This window comes from Nipponia nippon, unplaced genomic scaffold (assembly GCF_047370975.1).
Source record: "Nipponia nippon isolate SJK-2023a ecotype South Korea unplaced genomic scaffold, ASM4737097v1 scaffold_1, whole genome shotgun sequence".
NCBI lineage: Eukaryota > Metazoa > Chordata > Aves > Pelecaniformes > Threskiornithidae > Nipponia > Nipponia nippon.
This window is the reverse complement of record NW_028262290.1, coordinates 46,611,000-46,631,079: the sequence shown is the minus strand read 5'-3', so window position 1 is coordinate 46,631,079 and position 20,080 is coordinate 46,611,000. Positions and strand designations below refer to the sequence as shown.

The 20,080-nt window shown below is 41.6% G+C and overlaps 1 protein-coding gene across 29 annotated transcripts in view; it reads left to right on the top strand.

The window, feature by feature from the left end:
- The window catches only part of DTNA (dystrobrevin alpha), a 232,177-nt gene that overhangs the window by 150,652 nt on the left and 61,445 nt on the right, over window positions 1–20,080 (top strand). For all 29 annotated transcript variants that reach the window (XM_087753978.1, XM_087753959.1, XM_087753951.1 and 26 more), the window contains 2 exons: window positions 10,599–10,812; window positions 18,760–18,845. In XM_087753978.1, the coding sequence (XP_087610104.1) occupies window positions 10,599–10,812; window positions 18,760–18,845 (300 nt within the window). The remainder of the gene's footprint in view (window positions 1–10,598; window positions 10,813–18,759; window positions 18,846–20,080) is intronic.

The following is a 20,080-nucleotide window of genomic DNA, read 5'->3' as shown; positions in this document are numbered from 1 at the left end:
AATGTGCTGTAGTGATCAGAATCTCGGAAGGTTTTAGAATAACTCATTTTTTGCTTCTGGGTAGGACATTAGGTGAGGATGCAAGGGTGCAAGCCCAAGTATGTGGATGGGAGAACGTTTAAAACTTTTCCCCAAAAAGTTCAGTGCCTCGGTTCTACACAGCACGTCCTGCAGATTTCCAGACACCCAGCAGCCAGATTTGGCAGCCGCTCAGAAATGTCTCCTGTGCATGCAGTGTGCAGCTGGCTGGCACGTGCACCAAGAGCCCAGCTCCTGATGGGCAGGACATTGCTTGTGCAGACTGATTGATTCCACACACCGTTTTGCACAAAGTCCAGCATGTCCTGTGTGGTGTGTGCCACATGGACAGGTGATCTGCGTGAATTCAGTGAGTCCAACCACAACTGACTTACTCCACGTGCACAGTAGTTTGGAAGAAGGATGTTTGCTGGGCCAGTGCGTACCCCGCACCTGCACACTCGCACACCACAGGCAAAGAGGTAACGAGGAGGAGGAATGCATGCAGCTGACAGGGGACTAAATGAAACCACGACCTCCCTCTGAGATCCCTTGGCATTTGAAGGTAAGCTTGAGGGAGTGTTTGAGTATGCAGAGTGCCGTGAAGGCCCCCTGTACACCTCACACAAAACCTCTTGAGGATATGGAGGACTCTTTCCCAAGCATTCAAGGGGCCTCAGAGCGAGCTCTGTGTTTGTTTGTTTGTTTGTTTGTTGCATGTGTCAGAAAAGGGACTTGGAGCATAGCTTACTTGAGCAGTGGCTTTAGAGAAAAATCAGTGGGGCAACACTGATTCCTCCCCAGTAAGAGTCATTATATATTTTTGCAGTGTAAGTTAATGACTAGACAAGGACATCACAGAGTCACTGAGGTTGGCAGGGACCTCTGGAGAGAGCAGGGTCAGCTAGAACAGGTTGCTCAGAGCTGTGTCCAGTTTGGTTTTGAATATCTTCAAGGATGGAGCCTCCACAGCCTGTCTGGGCAACTTATCAAGTGTTTGACAGCCCTCACAGGGAAATTTTGTTTCTTATGTTTAAATACTTCCCATATTTTAATTTGTGCCCATTGCCTTCTGTGCTTTCACTGTCCTTTCCCTGAGAAGAGTCTGGCTCCATCTTCTTTACTCCCTTGCATCAGATGTTTATACACACTTACAGAGTCCGCCTGAGCCTTCTCTCCCCCAGGCTGAACAGTCCCAGCTCTCTCAACCTCTCCCCATATGACAGTTGCTCCAGTCCCTTCATCATCTTCATGGCCCTTTGCTGGACTTTGGACCCAGCACTCCAGATGCGTCACCAGTGCTGAGTAGAGGGGAAGGATCCTCTCCCTCCACCTGCTGGCAATGCACTGCCTGGTGCAGCCCAGGAGGATGTTGGCTGCCTTTGCTGAAAAGGCGTATTGCCAGTCGGCACCCAGCCTCTACTGGTACATGGGTTTATTGCTTTCCACATTCAGGACTTTATATTTCCATTTGTTACACTTCATGAAGTTCCTGTTTGCATATTTCTCCAGCCCGTTGAGGTCCCTCTGAATGGCAGCCCAGCCCTCTGGTGCATCAGTCACTCTTCCCAGTTTTGTGTCAGCTGCAAACTTGCTGAGAGTTCACTCATCCAGGTCATTAATGAAGGTGTTTGTCATGGTTTAACCCCAGCCAACAACTAAGCCCCACGCAGCCGCTCGCTCACTCCCCCCGGGTGGGATGGAGGAGGGAATCAGAAGGGTAAAAGTGAGAAAACTCATGGGTTGAGATAAAAACAGTTTTAATAGGTAAAGCAAAAGCCACGTGCACTAGCAAAGCAAAACAAGGAATTCATTGTCTTCACTTGGGAAGACAAACACCATCACTCCGAACGTCCCCACCTTCCTTCCTTCTTCCCCCAGCTTTATATGCTGAGCATGACGTCATATGGTGCGGAATATCCCTTTGGTCCGTTGGGGTCAGCTGTCCCAGCTGTGTCCCCTCCCAGCTTCTTGTGCACCCCCAGCCTGCTCGCTGGTGGGGTGGGGTGAGAAGCAGAAAAGGCCTTGACTCTGTGTAAGCACTGCTCGGCAGTAACTAAAACATCCCTGTGTTATCAACGCTATTTCCAGCACAAATCCAAAACATAGCCTCATATCAGCTACTATGAAGAAATTTAGCTATCTATCCCAGCCAAAACCAGCAGTGTTAAACAGTTTTGGCCCCAATATCAGGCCTGGGGGTATACCACTAGTGACTGGCCTCCAACTGGATTTGGTCCCTCTGATCACAAGATTTTCAGCTAACCTGTTCAGTCAGTTTTCAGTCCACTTCACTGTCCACTTATGCAGCCCACACTTATTAGTTTGCCAATGAGGATATTATGGGACACGGTGTTGAAAGCCTTGCTAAAGTCAGAGTAAAGAACATCCGCTATCCCTTGTCCTGTGAGCTAGTCATTTCATTGTGGAAGGCAAAGAGGTTGGTCAAGCATGATTTTTCGCTCATAAATCCATGCTGACTGCTTCCAATCACATTCTTGTCCTTAATATGCTTGGAAATGGCTTCTAGGAGGATTCGCTCCATCCCCTTTCCAGGGAATGAGGTGAGGTTTTAGTTCACTGGATCCTTCTTCTTGCTGTTCTTGGAAATAGGAGAGACAGTGGCTTTCTCACAGCCCTCGGGAACCTTCCCCAATTGCCACAACCTTTCAAAGAAAGACAATCGAGTGGCCTCGCATTGGCATCAGCCAGCCCCCTCAGCACTTGTGGGAGCATTTCCCATCAGGTCCTATGGACCTGATTATGCCAGTCTGTTTTAACATCTCCTAACTGGATCCTCCACTGAGGCTGTCTTCCACTGTCCCACTTGTTGCAGGGGCCTTCATCCTGAAGACGAAGCTTACCAGTAAGCCTTGCCAAGTTCAATTCCAGGTGGGCAGTCTTTGACAAGGCTTTGATTTTTGTGAAGAAAGAAGTAGATGTTGTCTGTGGTTACTCTTAGTTATCAATATGTCATCCTTTTACAACTTCTCATAATATTGTATGGGTCTAATACACACATCTCTAAAAATTAAAGCATTTGGGGATCAGAATAACGTGGCAGTAAATATTCTGAATGTTTTGTTAATTTCTTTTTAAAGCTTGCAGTATTTACTCACCAATCCCTGCATCTACAAAACCTAGAAATCAAGTGAAATAGCAAGAAGATGCAATTAAATGCATTTTGACATTAACACATGCAAATATGTGCTGACAAGCTTTTGGAAAACAGTGATGACCATCCCAAGAGCTGTTGATGGCCTGCAGAACATTCAGAAGCGGCCCGACGCACACCAAGCTTATTGGATCAGCTGCCTAGCGGGTGCCTGGCTATGCTAGAAATCACTGGGCTGTATCAACTGTGTCTGGCAGCAGAGGTAGGCAAGGGAGGTAGATGAGGAGCCCGAGAGATGTGGGAGCAGGAATAGGAACGTACAGGACATTTCCAGCTACAGTCTGAGCGGAGATTCAGATATTTGGGCAATATGAGTAGCCTGGGTGTGCCAGGCCATGTAGGGTGACAGCTGTCACGAGACGTACCCAGCCAAAGAGCTGGGTACCTCATTTTAGCCCTGAGCAGAAGCAATGTCCTGGTACATTTTCTTTTTCATGTAGTTTGGCACCAGAGAGCGTAAAAGACTGCAAGCCATCGTGGCTGGCATGTCAATCTGCATAGTGGTGGGACATGCAGATAAAGCTTTTGGTGATCATGCTACAGCTGACTGCTTTGAGGGGCAGCTTGGCCACAAACAGGTGTAGTTTAGAGGGAAAACACGCCTTGCTCAGACCCCCATTACCCTCCTGGCAGCAGGAGAGAGGGAGCCAAACAGAAGGAGTGAGTGACTTCGCAGGGCTTCATAGCAATGACTATGACAAATGGCTACAATACCCTGATTTGTGATGGGTTCATAGATTCTAATCAAAAAAAGAAGAATCATCTAACATATTTTATAATATTTTTAAGGTTGTTAGACAAGGGAGCATAAATCTTTCCCTTTTAATGAAATCCACCTGAAATACCTGACATACATTCAAGTGCCATTGATTTCAAATGACAGTACTAGTATGTTTAAACTGAAGCATGTCTGTAAGACCTTTGGTGGACTAAAATCTTAGTGAAGTGTATACTAGAATTTTGAAAATAATTTAAATTAATACTTCTTTAAAAGTTTTTCCTGTATTCACCAATAAAGGAAAATCTGTCAAGGAGGAATTCTGTCCTAACTATCAATTGGGCATGTTTAACCTAGATTTAGTTAGACCTAGTGTATGTTAAGTAAATTTGCATTGATTATTAAAGCCCTAATTTAGTCGCTTTCCTTGTTTGATTAAATGTAATCTCCTCTTCCATGTTCATTTAGTAATAAATGGAAAGATAACATTGTAGAGTTCATGGTTCAGGTGGAATATAAAAAATGCAGTAGAACAGATGAGGGGTTTTGCATAAGTAGATCTGTTTAACGGTAAGAAAGCTTAAGCACAGACTGTTTTTAATTTTTTTTTTTTTTTACTACTTAGAAGATAAACTTCCACTACAGTTTTCTTTTTTATGCTTGCTTAGGGCAACATCATTTCTTGACAACTGATGTTTGAAGTAATCTGCCTCCTTTGAGATTAGTGATATATCCAAGATTACCTATATCTCGCAGCCTTTCCATAATTCTAAATAAACTGCATGGTAGAAAGAAGACTTCATTTTTCACTGCATAAATAAATTCTAATTTCTTTTCTTTGAGTTGAAAAAAATTGAGTGTAGTCCATCTCTTCTCGCATATTTTGGCTATTTAGATACCTTTGTCTACCAAACAGAAAATTACTAGCTGCAAGTAAATTAAAGTTACTAGTTACAATAAATTAAAAATACATTGGTTTCCTGCTAATGAAGAGACTAAAAAACGCTTGAAGAAAAGAGAGAGGATCAAGGTCAATAAAATTGACAGATGCGTTTATAGTAAGCAACATAATTTTGTCCTAAATTCTGCTTTCTCCAAATGGGTCCAGAGTACACCTCTTCCGCAAAGTAACCTGTTGACAGAGTTGTAGGTGATGGAATTCTGCACTGTAACTACTAATTACCCTTTTTCATCATCAGAGTAGTAAAAGGCAATAGGAAAAGATGTTCTGAACACAAGTAAAGGCAGAAGGGCAGGATGTAAAACTTCAAGGGTGTCTGAAACTTTTTAGTTTGAGGAAGATATAAAACTCCTTTCAAACTGAGCCAGCCATCTTTCATTCATCCTTACATCATGCAGAGAGAGACTGATCAACTCAGTTACGATGTGCTGGCAACAGGCACTCTCCAAATGTTGTTTTAACAGGTAAAGGAGTCCACTGAAGGAAATAACATTTGTTATTTGGAGTATATTTTCATGCATTATTCTTAATTCTCTGCAGTTCAGCCAGGGTCTCCTCAAGGGATGCATTTGTTGGTAACGATTGCTGTGGGGTGAACGGCAGCCATCTGTAATGCTGCTCATCTGTGTCGTCCCACTTCTGTCCGGATACCGAACTCTATTTACATTTGATAATCACTGTCTGTTACGGAACGTGCTCAAACATGAAACCCTCTATGACAGTGTTTAAATATTACTTAATCTCATAAAAGTTAAAGTAGCAGACAGTGTTTGCCATAGAAGATCTAATAATGCAGATGTTTAGCTTAGCTGTGACTTCAGAAATCACTTAACAGGAAATCTAAAGGGAAATGTATAGTTTAGCAATTGCTTGTGGAAATCATCTACATTTTTCTCAGACATCAGGCAAATGAGGGAGATCTACACCTGGATAGCTGGGCTGTTTACAGAGTGCGAGGCCTTGCTGAAGGGTCCATGAAGATTGGCTGGGCTGCATCATTTTGGATTGCTTTATACCACACAGCTGCTAGATACGAGCAGCTTTTACTCCTACTGCCTAGTGATCATCTGCTGACATTGAAGAAACAAGTGGCAGATTGGTATAGCTTTAAAGATCCATTTCAGAAAGGGCATCTTTCTCATGTTGAGGGATAATTCCCTTTTCAGAGGGAATCGTGGGTAAGGCAACAAAAGCAGCAACAGCAACGAGAAGTTAAAAACAAACTTGTTGAGTTTGGCTTTGTTGGCGGAATTTAAGGCAGATTTTAGGAGAGAGAAAGCTCTCCTGCATCTGTAAGCTGTTTGTTACATTGCAAACTCCTCTTGTTAGCATCATAGTAATATGCAGAAATTAGATTTGGGTTTTATTGCCCTACATGTTGTGCAAACAAAGTAAGGAGACATGCCTTCTTCAGCGAGATTAAAACAATCTCAGGGATGGATAAAAAAATAAATGGGCATAGCAGGTAGTATAGAAAATGGGTAGCAGAGAGAATGAAAATTAAAATGAGAGGAATGTAAGCTTATGCAAAGTTTGCAAGGTTGACATCCTGTTAGTACGTTGAAAAGACTACAGATATCATATTAGCTGTAGGCATAAATTTCTAATAGTACAAATGAATAGAGTGGAGCTTGCAGAGGCCTGCGTTTTTCTCTGCCTTTTCCCAGTGATGATAGGTTGACTTGGCAGCATGATATAATATGTAAGAGTCTGCTTACTATGTGAATAAACTTAAAAAAATAGGACTTGAAGTTATCAGTAGGGCACTACACCCAGATGTAATCTGCGCAAGGTTAAGCGATGCAGCACAAGAGGCTGTGACTATGTCAGGATCTGGTAGCTGTTCATACAGATTAAAGTATTTATTATTCATATTTTATATAAAACCTGAATTATTCTAGGCCACGTACTAGTCAGAACAGAAAAGACATCTTTTCTTAATGTTTAAAGAGCAAGGTGTGGGATTCATCTCAGTTAACTTTACCAGCTCTGAGGTTACATGTCTCTTGTAAACTTGTCACTTTAGGCTTTGTCTATAGTCAATGAAGAAATAGGGGCACCTTCAAAGCGCTGTTCATCCCACCTGTCTCTAGACAGCTGCTCTAAGCTGCCTTTTTCTTCCACTGACGTTAGAGGGAGCCTTGATCACCAGCTGCCAGTAGACACCTAATTTTTGACATTTAAATTTAGGTGGGTGAATTCTTGTCCGTAACAACTGACTTGAGTAAAGGCCAGAGACTTCAGTCCTCTGTACAGCAGTCTAACAAACTCCCCTTGTGATTTTGAGCCAGACATTTCAACAGATATTTTCAAAATTAGCAGATCTTGTTGAAAAGTCTGGCTCTTGTCCATCTTCCGTTTCCTCCTCCAGGAAGTATTACTTTCCAGCCTCTGTAGAGAGATTTGAAATTCATGAATAAAATGCAAAATAAAATGGTGCAGTAGGATTGTTGTTTGTTCAGCTTCAAGTGGAACCAAAGTGTTTCTGGGGAAAAAAAAAAAAAAGGCCAAGTAAAATTATTTATAGTACAAATGCACAGCAGTTCCTTGAGACTAATAGTTTGTGGTGGGTGGGGACTGTTACTGCTGTGTAATTTCCAATAAGTCATTTTCTTACTGTGGTGCCCTACCTTTCTGACATACCAATGAGTATCAGGATAGCTTATGAGGCTTTCAGGTTAGTGTTAACACTAAAAACAATATTTTTCTCTCAGATGTGTTAGTGTACTGATATTATTAGTCGCACATCTGCTAGCCTCTGGATATTTCTCCTCCCAGGACCATCATCAAAACTAACTCTAGATAGGACTATGTTATGAAAAATATAATATCAGTCAGAAAAAAAAAAAAAAAAAAACCAGACATGAAAATCTATCTGACAGCCACATAGTATCAGTACTGGATCATGTGAAGAATAAAGACACCGAGCCCCATTTCAGCCTCATTCCTTGTGGCAGCTGTTTTCCTCCATGCTCTCTTATTCAAGAGTTTTCCACTACCAGGCTATAGCAATTAAAGTTAAATTGCTGTGTGAAATTCTCACTGTTAGGGAGTCCGGATGTCTGGTTCATCCTCCCTGGATGTCCTTTTATCAATGCTAGGGAAACCACCGCAGTTCCCCCTGACTGCAGAAGTGAACTAGATACATGTACGGTCTAAGCAACAGGCTTATTGCTGTGTTCATTCCTCTGCGCTGATCAGGTGCAGGGCTGCTTAAGAGGTACCCACAAGCAGGTCTGATGATACGATTTGTTACCGTTTAATTCCCCTTTTCCACCCCCATGCATTTTCCTCTACCATGCTCATGCACTCCCAAATAAACAACCTGTCCCTGTTTATTCGTTTCCCGCTAGCTTCAGTGTTGCTGATTTTACATCCTTATTCAGTATTTATGAGAGGGTTGCCCTAGTCATTTCTGCCTTGGTCAGCAGTGCTGTTAAGCTAGGACCTCTATTTGTGCTGTTTCTCGGGTAGCTATCTTGTTAGTGCAGCCTCAAGTCAAGGTTAGCCATCTGCATACGCATTACTCCCCTTTTGCTATTTGTTTTGCCTGGTAATTTCTCACATTGTTATCTTGTCAGCGTAGCTACAGTTCAGGTTCGACAGTTTGCGCACATACCCTCGCACCCAGAACCCAGCCTGGTGAAACTGCTGGTGGAAGCACCTTCTCCTTCATCTACTTGGTCTGAATTACCAGAGGCAGCCCTCATGGCCAGCGACAGCTAGACCTTGAGGGAAACATCACACTTAACCTGTTTTCTGCCTGTCCTTCCCTTCTTAATAAGGTCACAGAATAGATGCACATGATCCAGCCTGTTGCTGTGTCTTCTGGCATATTGCTATGTATTTCTTCCTTGGCTGCCTTAGAGTGGTGACCTAGGGTGGGAAATGCTCGTTAATCCTTCTGTCCTGGACCAGACGATGGCCTGCTTTCTGGTGACCTCTTCCATTCTCTGCCTAGTCTGGCCTCTGAGCCATGTGGAGAAGCTGCCCAGAAAGGGTCAGTTATTACGTGTAAGCCGTCTTCTGGGAGATCGTTCATCTCCCATTTACCCAGATTACCTCTGTAGCAACTTGACCGTGAAAACTGGTTGAATGGGAATGGCTGCATTAAAAGGATCTGAGACCTATACCAGATTTTCTACGGGGAAGATGCTCTTCCCCAAACTAGAAGACAAAAAGGAAGAGTTCAGAGAGGTTGTACGCTCCACTCGCCTGGCTTAATTCAGAACGACAGTCTGAAGACAACCTGCCAGCATACAAGGTCACCTGTAGAAGTTTCCTTTTAATACAAAGGCCAAATAAATATTTAGGTGTCACGATGGAACTGCATCTTTCAGTTTTTCCCAGTTATTTGGTCAGGAACAGCAAGAAGGGGAAAAGTGCCTTGTCTAGTGCCTGAAGTAGTTGCTGCTGCTGTGGCTGCTCACCTGCATGGTGCATCTTCCTCCTTGGGCTTACACAGGAGGTAGCAGGGCGTTAGAGAAACCCAATCATAGGGAAAAATTCTAGACTAAGTAAAATGACAGTGTATCATCTGGTTTCATTTGTCTGGTATCAGCTTACATTTCCCTGCTGTCAGACCATCGTGTCACATTGCAGTCAGGTGAGGGTTAGAATTAAGTTTTTCTATCCACAAAAAAAAAAAAGCATCTCCTTCCACATACAGATGGCTCTTGATATGTCATAAGACATATTGCCATGCCAAGTAATAAGAACTATACAGTAGTTTCTCTGGAAAAAAAAAAGAGAATTTGCACCCTGAACCTCATGATTTATTTCGTATTGACAGTTTAGTAGGACAATAAGTAATACTTAAGATAAAAAAAGGGATGATTCTTTGAATTCATGTTTGAACTAAATCCAGATTGTGAATGAGTGTGTGGGGGGGGTTATTTTTGGCATGGTCCACCACTTCTGGAAATGCCAATCTGCGGCAAGCCGATCATACTGCCACAATAACAGTGCTATGCAAACAAGATTTCTCTTTGGGTACAACATGAAGGGTGAGCAGAGATTGTCCTTTAAGCTGTCCTTGTAGGTAAAAACAGCCCCCATGTAATTCAGCTTAGACCAGGACTTTATCAAAGAGACAGATTTAACAAATTGTTTGGCCAATATATTTAGAAGATACGAAATATGACTTTGGGATCACTTCATTACGTGTTCTTTGTTTAAATGTAGCTTGTCTACCCTGACTCAATTGCAATTCTGTTTCTGTAAAATATTTTGCTTTCCATACAAATTGCTGAAAAGACTTTTCAAAATGTCAGTACATGCTAAGCACTTAGTACTCGTAGGATCTTCTGAAAAGCCCATCTGCTATGCAAATTAATATCTAAGAGTAATTTCTGAATGGGTATTCATAGAGGCATGGTTCAGAAAAACAATTAGCATGTGTTTACCTTCCAGTGATTTCCATAAAATACAGATTTTCACTTGAATACTTTATACAGTGAGGAATGATTTCCCAAGCTGAAGTTATATGCATTACAACTATCAATATCAATATATTGTTTGCTTATTAACGGATTTGAATTTTATTTGCTTGTTCCTCCACCAAGTTCAATTCTCAGGGATGGAAAATACATTCTTTTGTTTAATTATTCATGAAGCATGTCCTGTGGGATTGTGTTATTCCCCACCCTGTGGGACGAGATGACTTTTTTTCTCAGTTGCTTTCAGGAGCGCGTGTCCCCGCTGACTCTTTCTGTCCTGTCCCCTAGTGCACCTGGTGGACATCTGGAACGTGATAGAAGCCTTGCGGGAGAACGCACTGAACAACCTGGATCCCAACATCGAACTGAACGTGGCTCGCCTGGAAGCTGTGATTTCAACTATCTTCTACCAGCTCAACAAACGGATGCCGACGACCCACCAGATCAATGTGGAGCAATCCATCAGCTTGCTGCTCAACTTCTTGCTAGCAGCCTTTGATCCGTAAGTCTGCCTTTCTTAGCCGTGTGTGCTTCCCTCCTCTCCCGACTGGTGAAAGGATTTTACTTGCTCCGGAAATATCTTTGGAAAACAATTGAACAAGCTAGATTGTGACCCAAATAATGAGCATGTGAATAGTGCTAACTAGGGAGAGAACCTAAATTAAGGACCTCTGCTTTCCTTTCTGTCGAGCCAAATTCAGCACAACTGTGTTTTCATCCAGTTACTCAGACTTGTTCCAGTTTATATCAAAGAAGAATTATCTACAGAAACAAATTTACATCCACTTCTAATTTGCCTTGTTATTTATTGACACACCAGTGGCTGACACCACTGCAATGCCTCTGCAGCAGTGCCATGGGTTAATAGCTCATTATTTTAAAAGAGCTCATTTTCCTGCAAGTTCTTGCAGCTGTAAGCAATTTTTTTTTCTGGCTCATGCCAGTGCAGCATGATTTTGAGACCATGACAGAAATAGGATAAAGACCTGGAGGTGATGAAATTCATGTTGTTTGTTACTACATGGGACCCGTATTACAAAAAGGACAAGTTTGAGATAGAGCGAGCCACCTACCTTAACGAGTATACTGTGTATACATATTACAGTTTCTGAATACGTAGTCATCAACCTGTACTGCAATATTTGCAGTCCTCAAAACTGAATTTTTGGAAAACAGTTGTTAATTCTGACAGATGCAGGTGACCTGTTGCCTCTTTATGGCTTATATTTTGAAAATTCACCAGCTGAAAACACTGGCCATGACACATTAAAGTAAGGGTGCTGCCCCTCTCCCCGTTTCCCATCCTCTCGCTTGAGGGCCCTGGTGCTGGGTGTCATCGAGCACCTTTGGAGCCAGACCAGCCGGTGGCTCAGTTGCCATGGCAACGGGGAGAAAAAGTAGATGTTCCACATGAGGAGGCTGCACCCAACCTGCCCTCCGGCCCCTCCGAGAGGTAGAAAAAGAAGCCAATCCATTGTGAAACTGTAGCCTTCAGGAATATTTTTCTCCCCTCAAGGGCAGTAAAGGAAGGAACAGGCATTTTAATTTATACCATTGTGGCTGCGACAAGAACACTAAAGGACGATGAAGATGGCCAGACGCGTACACTGCTGCATGCCGCAAGCAAACTGCTTCCCGGCTGGTAAACACAGGGAAAGACCCAGGACTATGGAAGCAAGACCTGCGGTAACATGCTCGTTTTATAGCTCAGTGTAAAGGGGTAAAGATCTCAGCTAGACGTCAAGGCTACTTGCAGCACAACGCAGGAGAGGAATTCACTCCCCTGTAGGGAAACAGAGAATGTGCTTAAAGGTTTTGCTTTCCCTGAAAATATCCCATGTTCTGTGGGTCGTGACCTGTTTCTGGGCTCCCGTCAGGCCCGCCCAGGGCTGAGGAGGCTGTGACCCTCACTCCATTCGCCAAGCAGCAACTCGGTCTGTCGTCCTCCCTCCGAGCGGCGTGCGCAGGATGCATTTCCCAGAGGACAGAGACACCCAAAGGACCCCCAGGACGAGGCTGCCAGCTCTGGAGTCTGAGATAGGGACTGACTGCCTATCACGCCATTTTAAATGCACCAAACATCTGGGATGAGGTTCAGGTGCAATGTGAGATATCTAAGGTCAGGCTTCATGGAAATCTGTGTCAGCTAGCTCTCTCTTTACTGTAATGGGAGTTTGGATGCTATCACATATATAGACATATAGGTTAAGTGTCTGATTCTCAAAACATGCCCTACCCTCCTGTATGGTTCAGATTACTGAAGTTTTGGGTCAGGTGTTGATTTAGCAACTGCTGGTGGTCCAGATTTCCCTGTTTCTGGGAGACGGAGGGGAGGGAGGTGGCTCTGCAAGCTACAGGGATGGTGTGAGAGCTGCTGGGCTCTAACCAGAGCTGATGTCTCTGCTTCCCATGTTGCTCCCTCCCCTCCCTTCCCCTGCAGTGCAGCAGAAAAGTCCTTCTCTGCTGAAGGCAACAAGTTGGTAGAAGGCGGAGCGAGGTCTTTTTTTGTGGTCCCATGCTCAAGAGGGAAGCAATGCATTGCATAAAGGGGGAACAGGGGTGGGACTGTGAGGCGGGATGAAGTCTTTTTCTCACTCTGTCCCCATTTATAGAAACTGGACAGTTAAAGTAAATTGCCTGCAGTCTTCTCTGATGAAAAAAGAGGTTTTACTAGGTGCATGAATCATACTGAAATCACGACAGTCACCACTAAAATAATCCTGTTATCTTTGATCTGGATTCACTCCTCTATTTCTTAGCCTTGTGTTTCAAGGAAACAGTTGGCCTGCAGAAATGCTATCCAGATTTCTAGGTGGCTACTGAGGAATTATTTTTCATGTTTATTAATGAATGTTAATGTGATCACATTTGATTCTATGAATGCAGAAAACAACAAAAAGAACCCCAAAACCCTAAAAAACCCAGAACAGCTCTCTAAGACCAAAACAGTAGACCAAGACCAAATAGCTCTTCAGTATAAATGAGAAGGCTGTTCTACGTGATCATGGATGTTTTGGTGTTTGTGGCTACGCAGAGTGATGGCTGCTCCTGCTGTACTGTGGGCAGGTCCAGAAGAGGTTGTACGGTTTCTCCTGTCCCGTTTGAAATGCAAAGAAAGAGAGTGGAGAAATGGAGTCTGTGACTTAACATATATGAAAGGACCACAAGGGACAAATTAATGTGTGATTTAAAATCTAATAAGCCTACCACAGTCTGATTTATTTAGTTCTAGTTAATATATACTGCCCTGCATGTACTGTGCTGGCTGAAGATCCTCCAAGCTTTAAACAGAGCTTCTTCCTTCGTTTATAGCCTGCTGAACACCTGGCAGGTTTCTCTCCCCTCTGGCAGGGAGTATTTCCCTAGGCCTGCAATACAGATGTCTTCTCAGGAGCTGGAACCTGGCTAGCAAAACTTAAGAGGAACTTCGGTGCAATGCCGTGGCACGTGGGCCAGCTTGCCCATTGCCTGTGCTGAACTTTCATCCCATTTTTTTTATGATTTTTTCGTGGCCCTGGGGATTCATTAGGCCTACGGGTAATTATATTTCCCTGCTGGGGAAATATTTCACCCTGAAGGGAGGAAAAAGTGGGGAAAAATTATAACGTGTAAGATTTCACATGATGCTGAGTGTGATGCTCCTTCAGGCTAAGCCAAAACTGAAGTTCAACCTTATAAACCTGCAAGTCAACAAAATCAGAATTCACAAACAGAAATGCTGCTTCAATTAATTTGCCATTAGTGTGTGAAAGTCAGCATCATGTGGTAGAGGACCCTGACAGACCAAAAACAGTGAGCAGAATGAGGCGGTCAGACTTTAAAAAATCTGGACAACAAAATGCCCGATTTACATTTTTAACTGCACATTAAAATTGGGCAATAGCTTTTGCTTCAAGGTCTAAGGTGAATAATTGGCTTTATGAAATAATAGCATACTTCCTTCACTGGCATGCAAGTACTATATAAAAAGATGACAAGTTCAAACCTCTCTGAAAAATTCATCCCAGGCCGGTGTCAAAGCCTAGGCAGGCAGCTACGTGCAATCTCAGCCTCATTCAATCGAGCCATTCCCAAAAAGACTCTTTTTAAACAGACTGTAAAATATTCTGTGCTAGATCCTCTTCAGCACTGACTCAGTATTACAATACAGCTATTCCTGCTGCAAAGTTTAACTGACAGGAAAACAGCTGATTTTTCTCTGTCCCTTGACATAGCTGTCCTATGAATGGAGCTGTGAGCTCTGGGCTATGAAACAGAGCCAATCTGGCTTGACTTCTACAAAGAAAAGAGGAAATATTCATGCCCTTGTTTAATCAAATGCACATTTGAATCATACTGAGTTCAACACATAAAGATATTCAGTATCTGTTTTGGAAGTATAATTTCTTGCTCATCCATCTATTCAGAGTTGTAAAGTGTTTAATTCCCTCTCTTCTCCACCTTCACTAATCATTGAAAGCCATACAGGCCAGCTAGCTTTTGTGAAGGAAGTACAGCAAGAAGATGCATTTCAGAGATTTGGTCATTATGCATTTTGCTCTCCTAAATGAAAGAATTTTGCTTGATTCCAATAAAATTTCCTCTCTGAAACCTGTTTGTGAAAATAGGAATTTGTAATTACAGCCTCTGACATTTCAGAATTGGCTGCCTTGATTAAGGTGGGCAGTAGGAGACCGACAAGTAATCGGAGAAATTTTGTTACTTTTGGAAAACATAACTTAAACCACTTCATGCCTAGTTAATGAGAAAAATCGTATTTTCTCAATGTCCATTTCATGGGACACATTTGCTATTTCTAAAGATGTGGTATGATTTCTTTATAGCTTTCCCCACCATATGGCTGTCTCAGGATGAGTATTGCTAGAGATCCTGACAAATGCCTGTGTCGTCCATTTGGTACCGCTCTCCTTGCTGACCCAAAAGACAAATTCAGGCCCTGGAGCTGGGCTTAGCCTTGTACGGTGTGTGGATTTTATCAGGCAGTCTGTGGGGCTTCCTTGCTCTAGGGAGAGGCTGTCTCTCTCTGCAGCCATGCATTTGAAAAGGAAACCTTCTGCTCTGTTCTGGTGTCTAAAAGCATGTATTATTTTTTGCCCTTTTTTCCCCAAGCAGCAGGAGATAACCTTAAGCCCTGGCCATCATTCCCTTACCCTGAGTACTCCATCCTGTGCTGTTGCTAAGTGCTTATCAGCTTCAAGGTTTGCCTTTGCCATCATTTATGGTGCTTTTCTGTAGGGATCTGAAGAGTAACCTCAGTAAGAGAGGTGCTGTATAAAATGAAAATATTTTCTGTCCTCTCCTATTTCCACTAGTAAAATTTATATCTCTTCGCATTAGCCAGCCTAAAGCTTCTTTCAGGGAGCACCGACTTCAGTAGAGATCTTCATGCTGCTGTGAGCCACTGCTTCAGCATTGCTTTTACGCAGCAAACGCTGCGAGGCCCCAGTGCTGCCAGCAAGGGCATCTGTAGTGCTTAGACTAGTGCTTAGACATAGCTTAGGGCGCTTCTGGATCCAAACGATATTGGCAAGTCTTAGACCCCATTATCGTGTCCATTCATCAGTCATATATATTTATATATGCATGTGGGTATATGTATGCACACACACACACACATATATATATTTGGAGGGCAAATTGAATTTATACTGGCTCTAGTGATGCTTTTATGAATACAAATGACTGATACAAAATACAGTGTCAAAACTAATGAACTCAGACGGAGAGATTGAAGAGATAAATGAAATCATTTCTTTCTCTGTTCCTCTGTTCCATAACCATTTGAGTATGGGAAAAGCTGATGGCTCTGGGGTGGAAAGCTGAAGGCGAGTTGATATGTGTCTGCCATTCAGGAGTATAATCCTGTTAGTAAATGTAACCAAACCTACTGGGAAAAATGATCTAAATCTGAAGCACTTCCACATGGGCTTTATTTTTTCCTCTGATTCTTCCATTGCTTTGTAATAATGCCATTGCTTCGTAATAATGCCATTGCTTCCACTTAGCATTTATTTTTCTTAAGTATAGCAACTCTTTTAAAGGCAGATGAAAACCTCATGATGAAACAGTGCAGAAAAAAAATATTCCCAAAGGTCTAAAGGGTAGCACACACAAAAAGAATACAAAATGGACAAATTCTCAGCCATAGCTGCAGCAGCGCTAGGTCCTGGTTTACACAAAATAGAATCCAGGCAACAACGGATGGAAACACAGAAGACTGGAAATTCGCATACTATGATTTTAATCTTATGAAGCCATTCAAAGAGAACACAAAGCCATGAAAAAGAAAATGTGCACGAAAGTCAGCATTAAAGAACATAACAAAGATTTATTTCTGAAATACTTTTACTTAAATTACTTAATTTACTTACATTTAAATTTACTTAAATTACTTAAATACTTAGATAATTTTTTTCTACATCTCTGGTTGATTTTCTGACAAAAAGCAGACTCTTAAATGCATGTAAAGAATATTTAGAATTAATATTTAGAATCGTGGTTTATGCTGAACGAGAACTAAATCCAGTTCACCAAACTGCATAGGTTATTAGCTAGCCAAGCTTAGGGAATGGACTCATTTTGTAAAGTCTGAATGACTTAGTAATGAACATAGCAGTGAAGCATGTAGCATGCTTTAATGTACTCATATGAGTATGCCATTCATGTCTACTATATATGTTTATGTTACTGTATAAGTCCAGCTTGGGGTGAGCAGAGAGAGAGACACAGTCACAGGCTCTGTGTCTTTCCAGAATCAGTTATCTTTTGGTTCAGATCACACACAATTTTCTTCATTAAAATTGTGAGTGACAATCAAAAGAGTAATTTCATAAATATTGATGGAGAGCTCAATTTCTACATATTGCTATTTCCAGTGCAGTTAGACTATCTTATGTAAGAGATAATTCTATATATTTCAACAGGCAATCCCTTATAAGCATAAAATTCCCTGATAGAGTAAAGACTGAAGGTCACATAACGTCCATTTCCAAAAAATGACACAAAACTTTATTATCTGATCCAATCATTAGCCCTATCAGTAGAATTTAGAAAGAGACACGGGTGCCATTTTGCTGAGCTCACAAATATTGGCTGACTGTCTCTTTTTTAAAGCGTGACGACAACGTGCTCTCACTGATGTCATTAAACAGACATATAGGAAGATATTAAGTAATGCTAAGGACTTTGGATGACAGATAGAAGTTGCTTCAGTGCAACTGTGGACTCTGACTGCCTTATAGTAAGACTTGGAGAATTTCAAGAAAAACCACACATTTCAATATTTGGATGCCCGAACAATGAACATTGAAAAGGAGATGAACTTAAGAGGGCATGTTCATTCTCATCTGTGGAAAGGGACTGAACATTACAGCAACTTTGTTCTGCCATTCCTGTGAACACTCTCAACTTAGTTTTGCCTAAACTGGGGGGATAGGTCTTTTAGGAGTTAAGAGTGCCTTGCAGTGTGTGAGGTCATGTATTACTCAGGCAGCTCAAATATACCAAGGTTTCTATAATGGCAGTTAATCATCAGGGACCATCATGCCTGTGGAGGGAGAATGAGGATAGCAAGAAGAGCAATAAAATTAAGCCATTGTATGCTGCAAGACAGTTGAAGGAAGAGTTGGCAATGTGCTAAAGGTGAACACAGCATCCTGAGAGTGCAGTATATGGTCTGATCCTTCCAGGGAGAAAAAAAAAGTCTTGTATTTTCACCTGGAAGTGACCAGATTTACAGAAAAAAAAAAAAAATCTCTTTTTGCCCCTATGGCATACACCTGTGTGCATTTGGGATTCAATAGCATTATTCATTTTAAGTTGAAAACAGAGAGCCAGACATAGCCTCAACTTGAACAAACCAGTGACAAGACTGTTCTGCATATGACAACAAACATCCTTTGCTCATTCTGGATGCAGATTTATTCCTCATTTTTCAGCAAAGTCTTTCTTAAAGGTTCATGGGGGTCAGGTGCCTCATTTAAAAGGCAATTGTCAGGACTTACTAGCAGGTACAGTACACAGCTTGTGCAATCATGTGGTCCTTTTCTGCTTTTTCACTTTTGTTCCCAGTGTTGATTTTTTGCACTTCCTTCCAGTCTTCTAGGAACAGAAGATACACAGTGCACTTAGGATAGGGAGGCCATGAGTGGGATAGGTGCCTTCCAGTGCTACTGTAGCACAAATAGCAGTAATAATAATCACCTTAATGTATAATGAGATAAACAGTTTAATACTGAGATTTACATACAATAAATCTGTTCTGAGGTCTTTACGGAACAATGTACTGATGTGTGTTCCCACAAAACAAACTTTGATTTTAAAATTCAATTATTTCTTCATATGTGAATCCATATATAGTGTGCATTACAATATGTCATGTCAATGATATACATTTTAAATGGAAGGAAGTCCATATTATAAAATATGTCTACTTTCTACTTTTGAACAGGGAAGGGCATGGTAAAATTTCCGTTTTTGCTGTCAAAATGGCCTTGGCAACTCTTTGTGGAGGAAAGATCATGGACAAATTAAGATGTAAGTCTTTTGGGTGACATTTTTTACCTGTTAATCATTGTTGTACTTTGAGAGATAACAGTACAGGTAGGAAAAGAGGGAATTAGAATAAGTTATACTTTCATGGCTGGGTTTGGAATTTGCACTGTATTCCCGTCCAAATAATTCCCACTAAAGGTTTGACTGAACTTCACACCAAACTTCATATTTTTGAATCCAAATTACATATATTGAGGTTCTGATTAGTGGTGGGTTGTTTTTTTTTTTCCCTTTGAGATGATTGAATTCAGAGGTAGGTGCCTCAAATGTTCAACATCATGAAGCATCATTTAACAATTTCTTCAGACTTTTTTTTAGTAACATCTCTCTCATTTCACACTTAGAAGTACAATATATTTATACACTATTTATATTTCTTCCCATAGGGCCCATACTAATTCCATCTACTTTGGAAAACAGATTCTCATTTCACAGGATTTATTCCCAGTTCCCCAGTAGCCAAGGCATAGTTTACTTGCAGCCTCAATGAAAGATTTTCTTTTTAGTGCTGTGATATCTGTATCTCAGGTCCAAAACACCATTTTCCAGACTTTTTGACCAAAGGATTAATGTCAACCTTCAGTTTCCTCTGAACCTCATACCACAGCCAAAGAAAACTGGGTTTACAAACTGTTGTTGTTTAGAGTAGACAAGTAGAAGTCACAGGTGCCAATTTAGTCTTCCAGATTTGGTGCCATATTTTAATATATTATTTCTATGTCGAAACTCAAGTGCAGACTGAACTTAAATTATAAATTGAACACTGTTATAAATTGAACACTGTTTGTTCCTTAGGCTGCTTTAAGAATAAGGAGCAGGGTCCATCCAGTGGAAGGCTGCAGTACGATGCTGATTTTTCGGGTCAGCAGTCCCAGGGTCCTGTTTTCAGAAAATCCCTTCCAGGTTCCTGGAAATTAAGCAGCTGATGTGATATAGCCTGAAAAATGATAAATGGTCCTTAGTCTGTGATCCCCTGCTAAGCTTAGGATACTTCTAAACAAGGGGAAAAGTAAAGACTGAGAAACATGCATCTCTGGAGAAATAAAACTTTACAGTCTTTTTATACATTAACAAAAAAGCAAAAAAGGAGAAGAGTCAAAAGTAATGCATTTGAAAGACCTTCAGTGCTTTGTGTGTCCAAAACAATAATAATTGACTTAGTGATCTCATTGTCAAGATTTAGATTTGACATGGTAAGCTGGCAGTAAGCAAAAGCT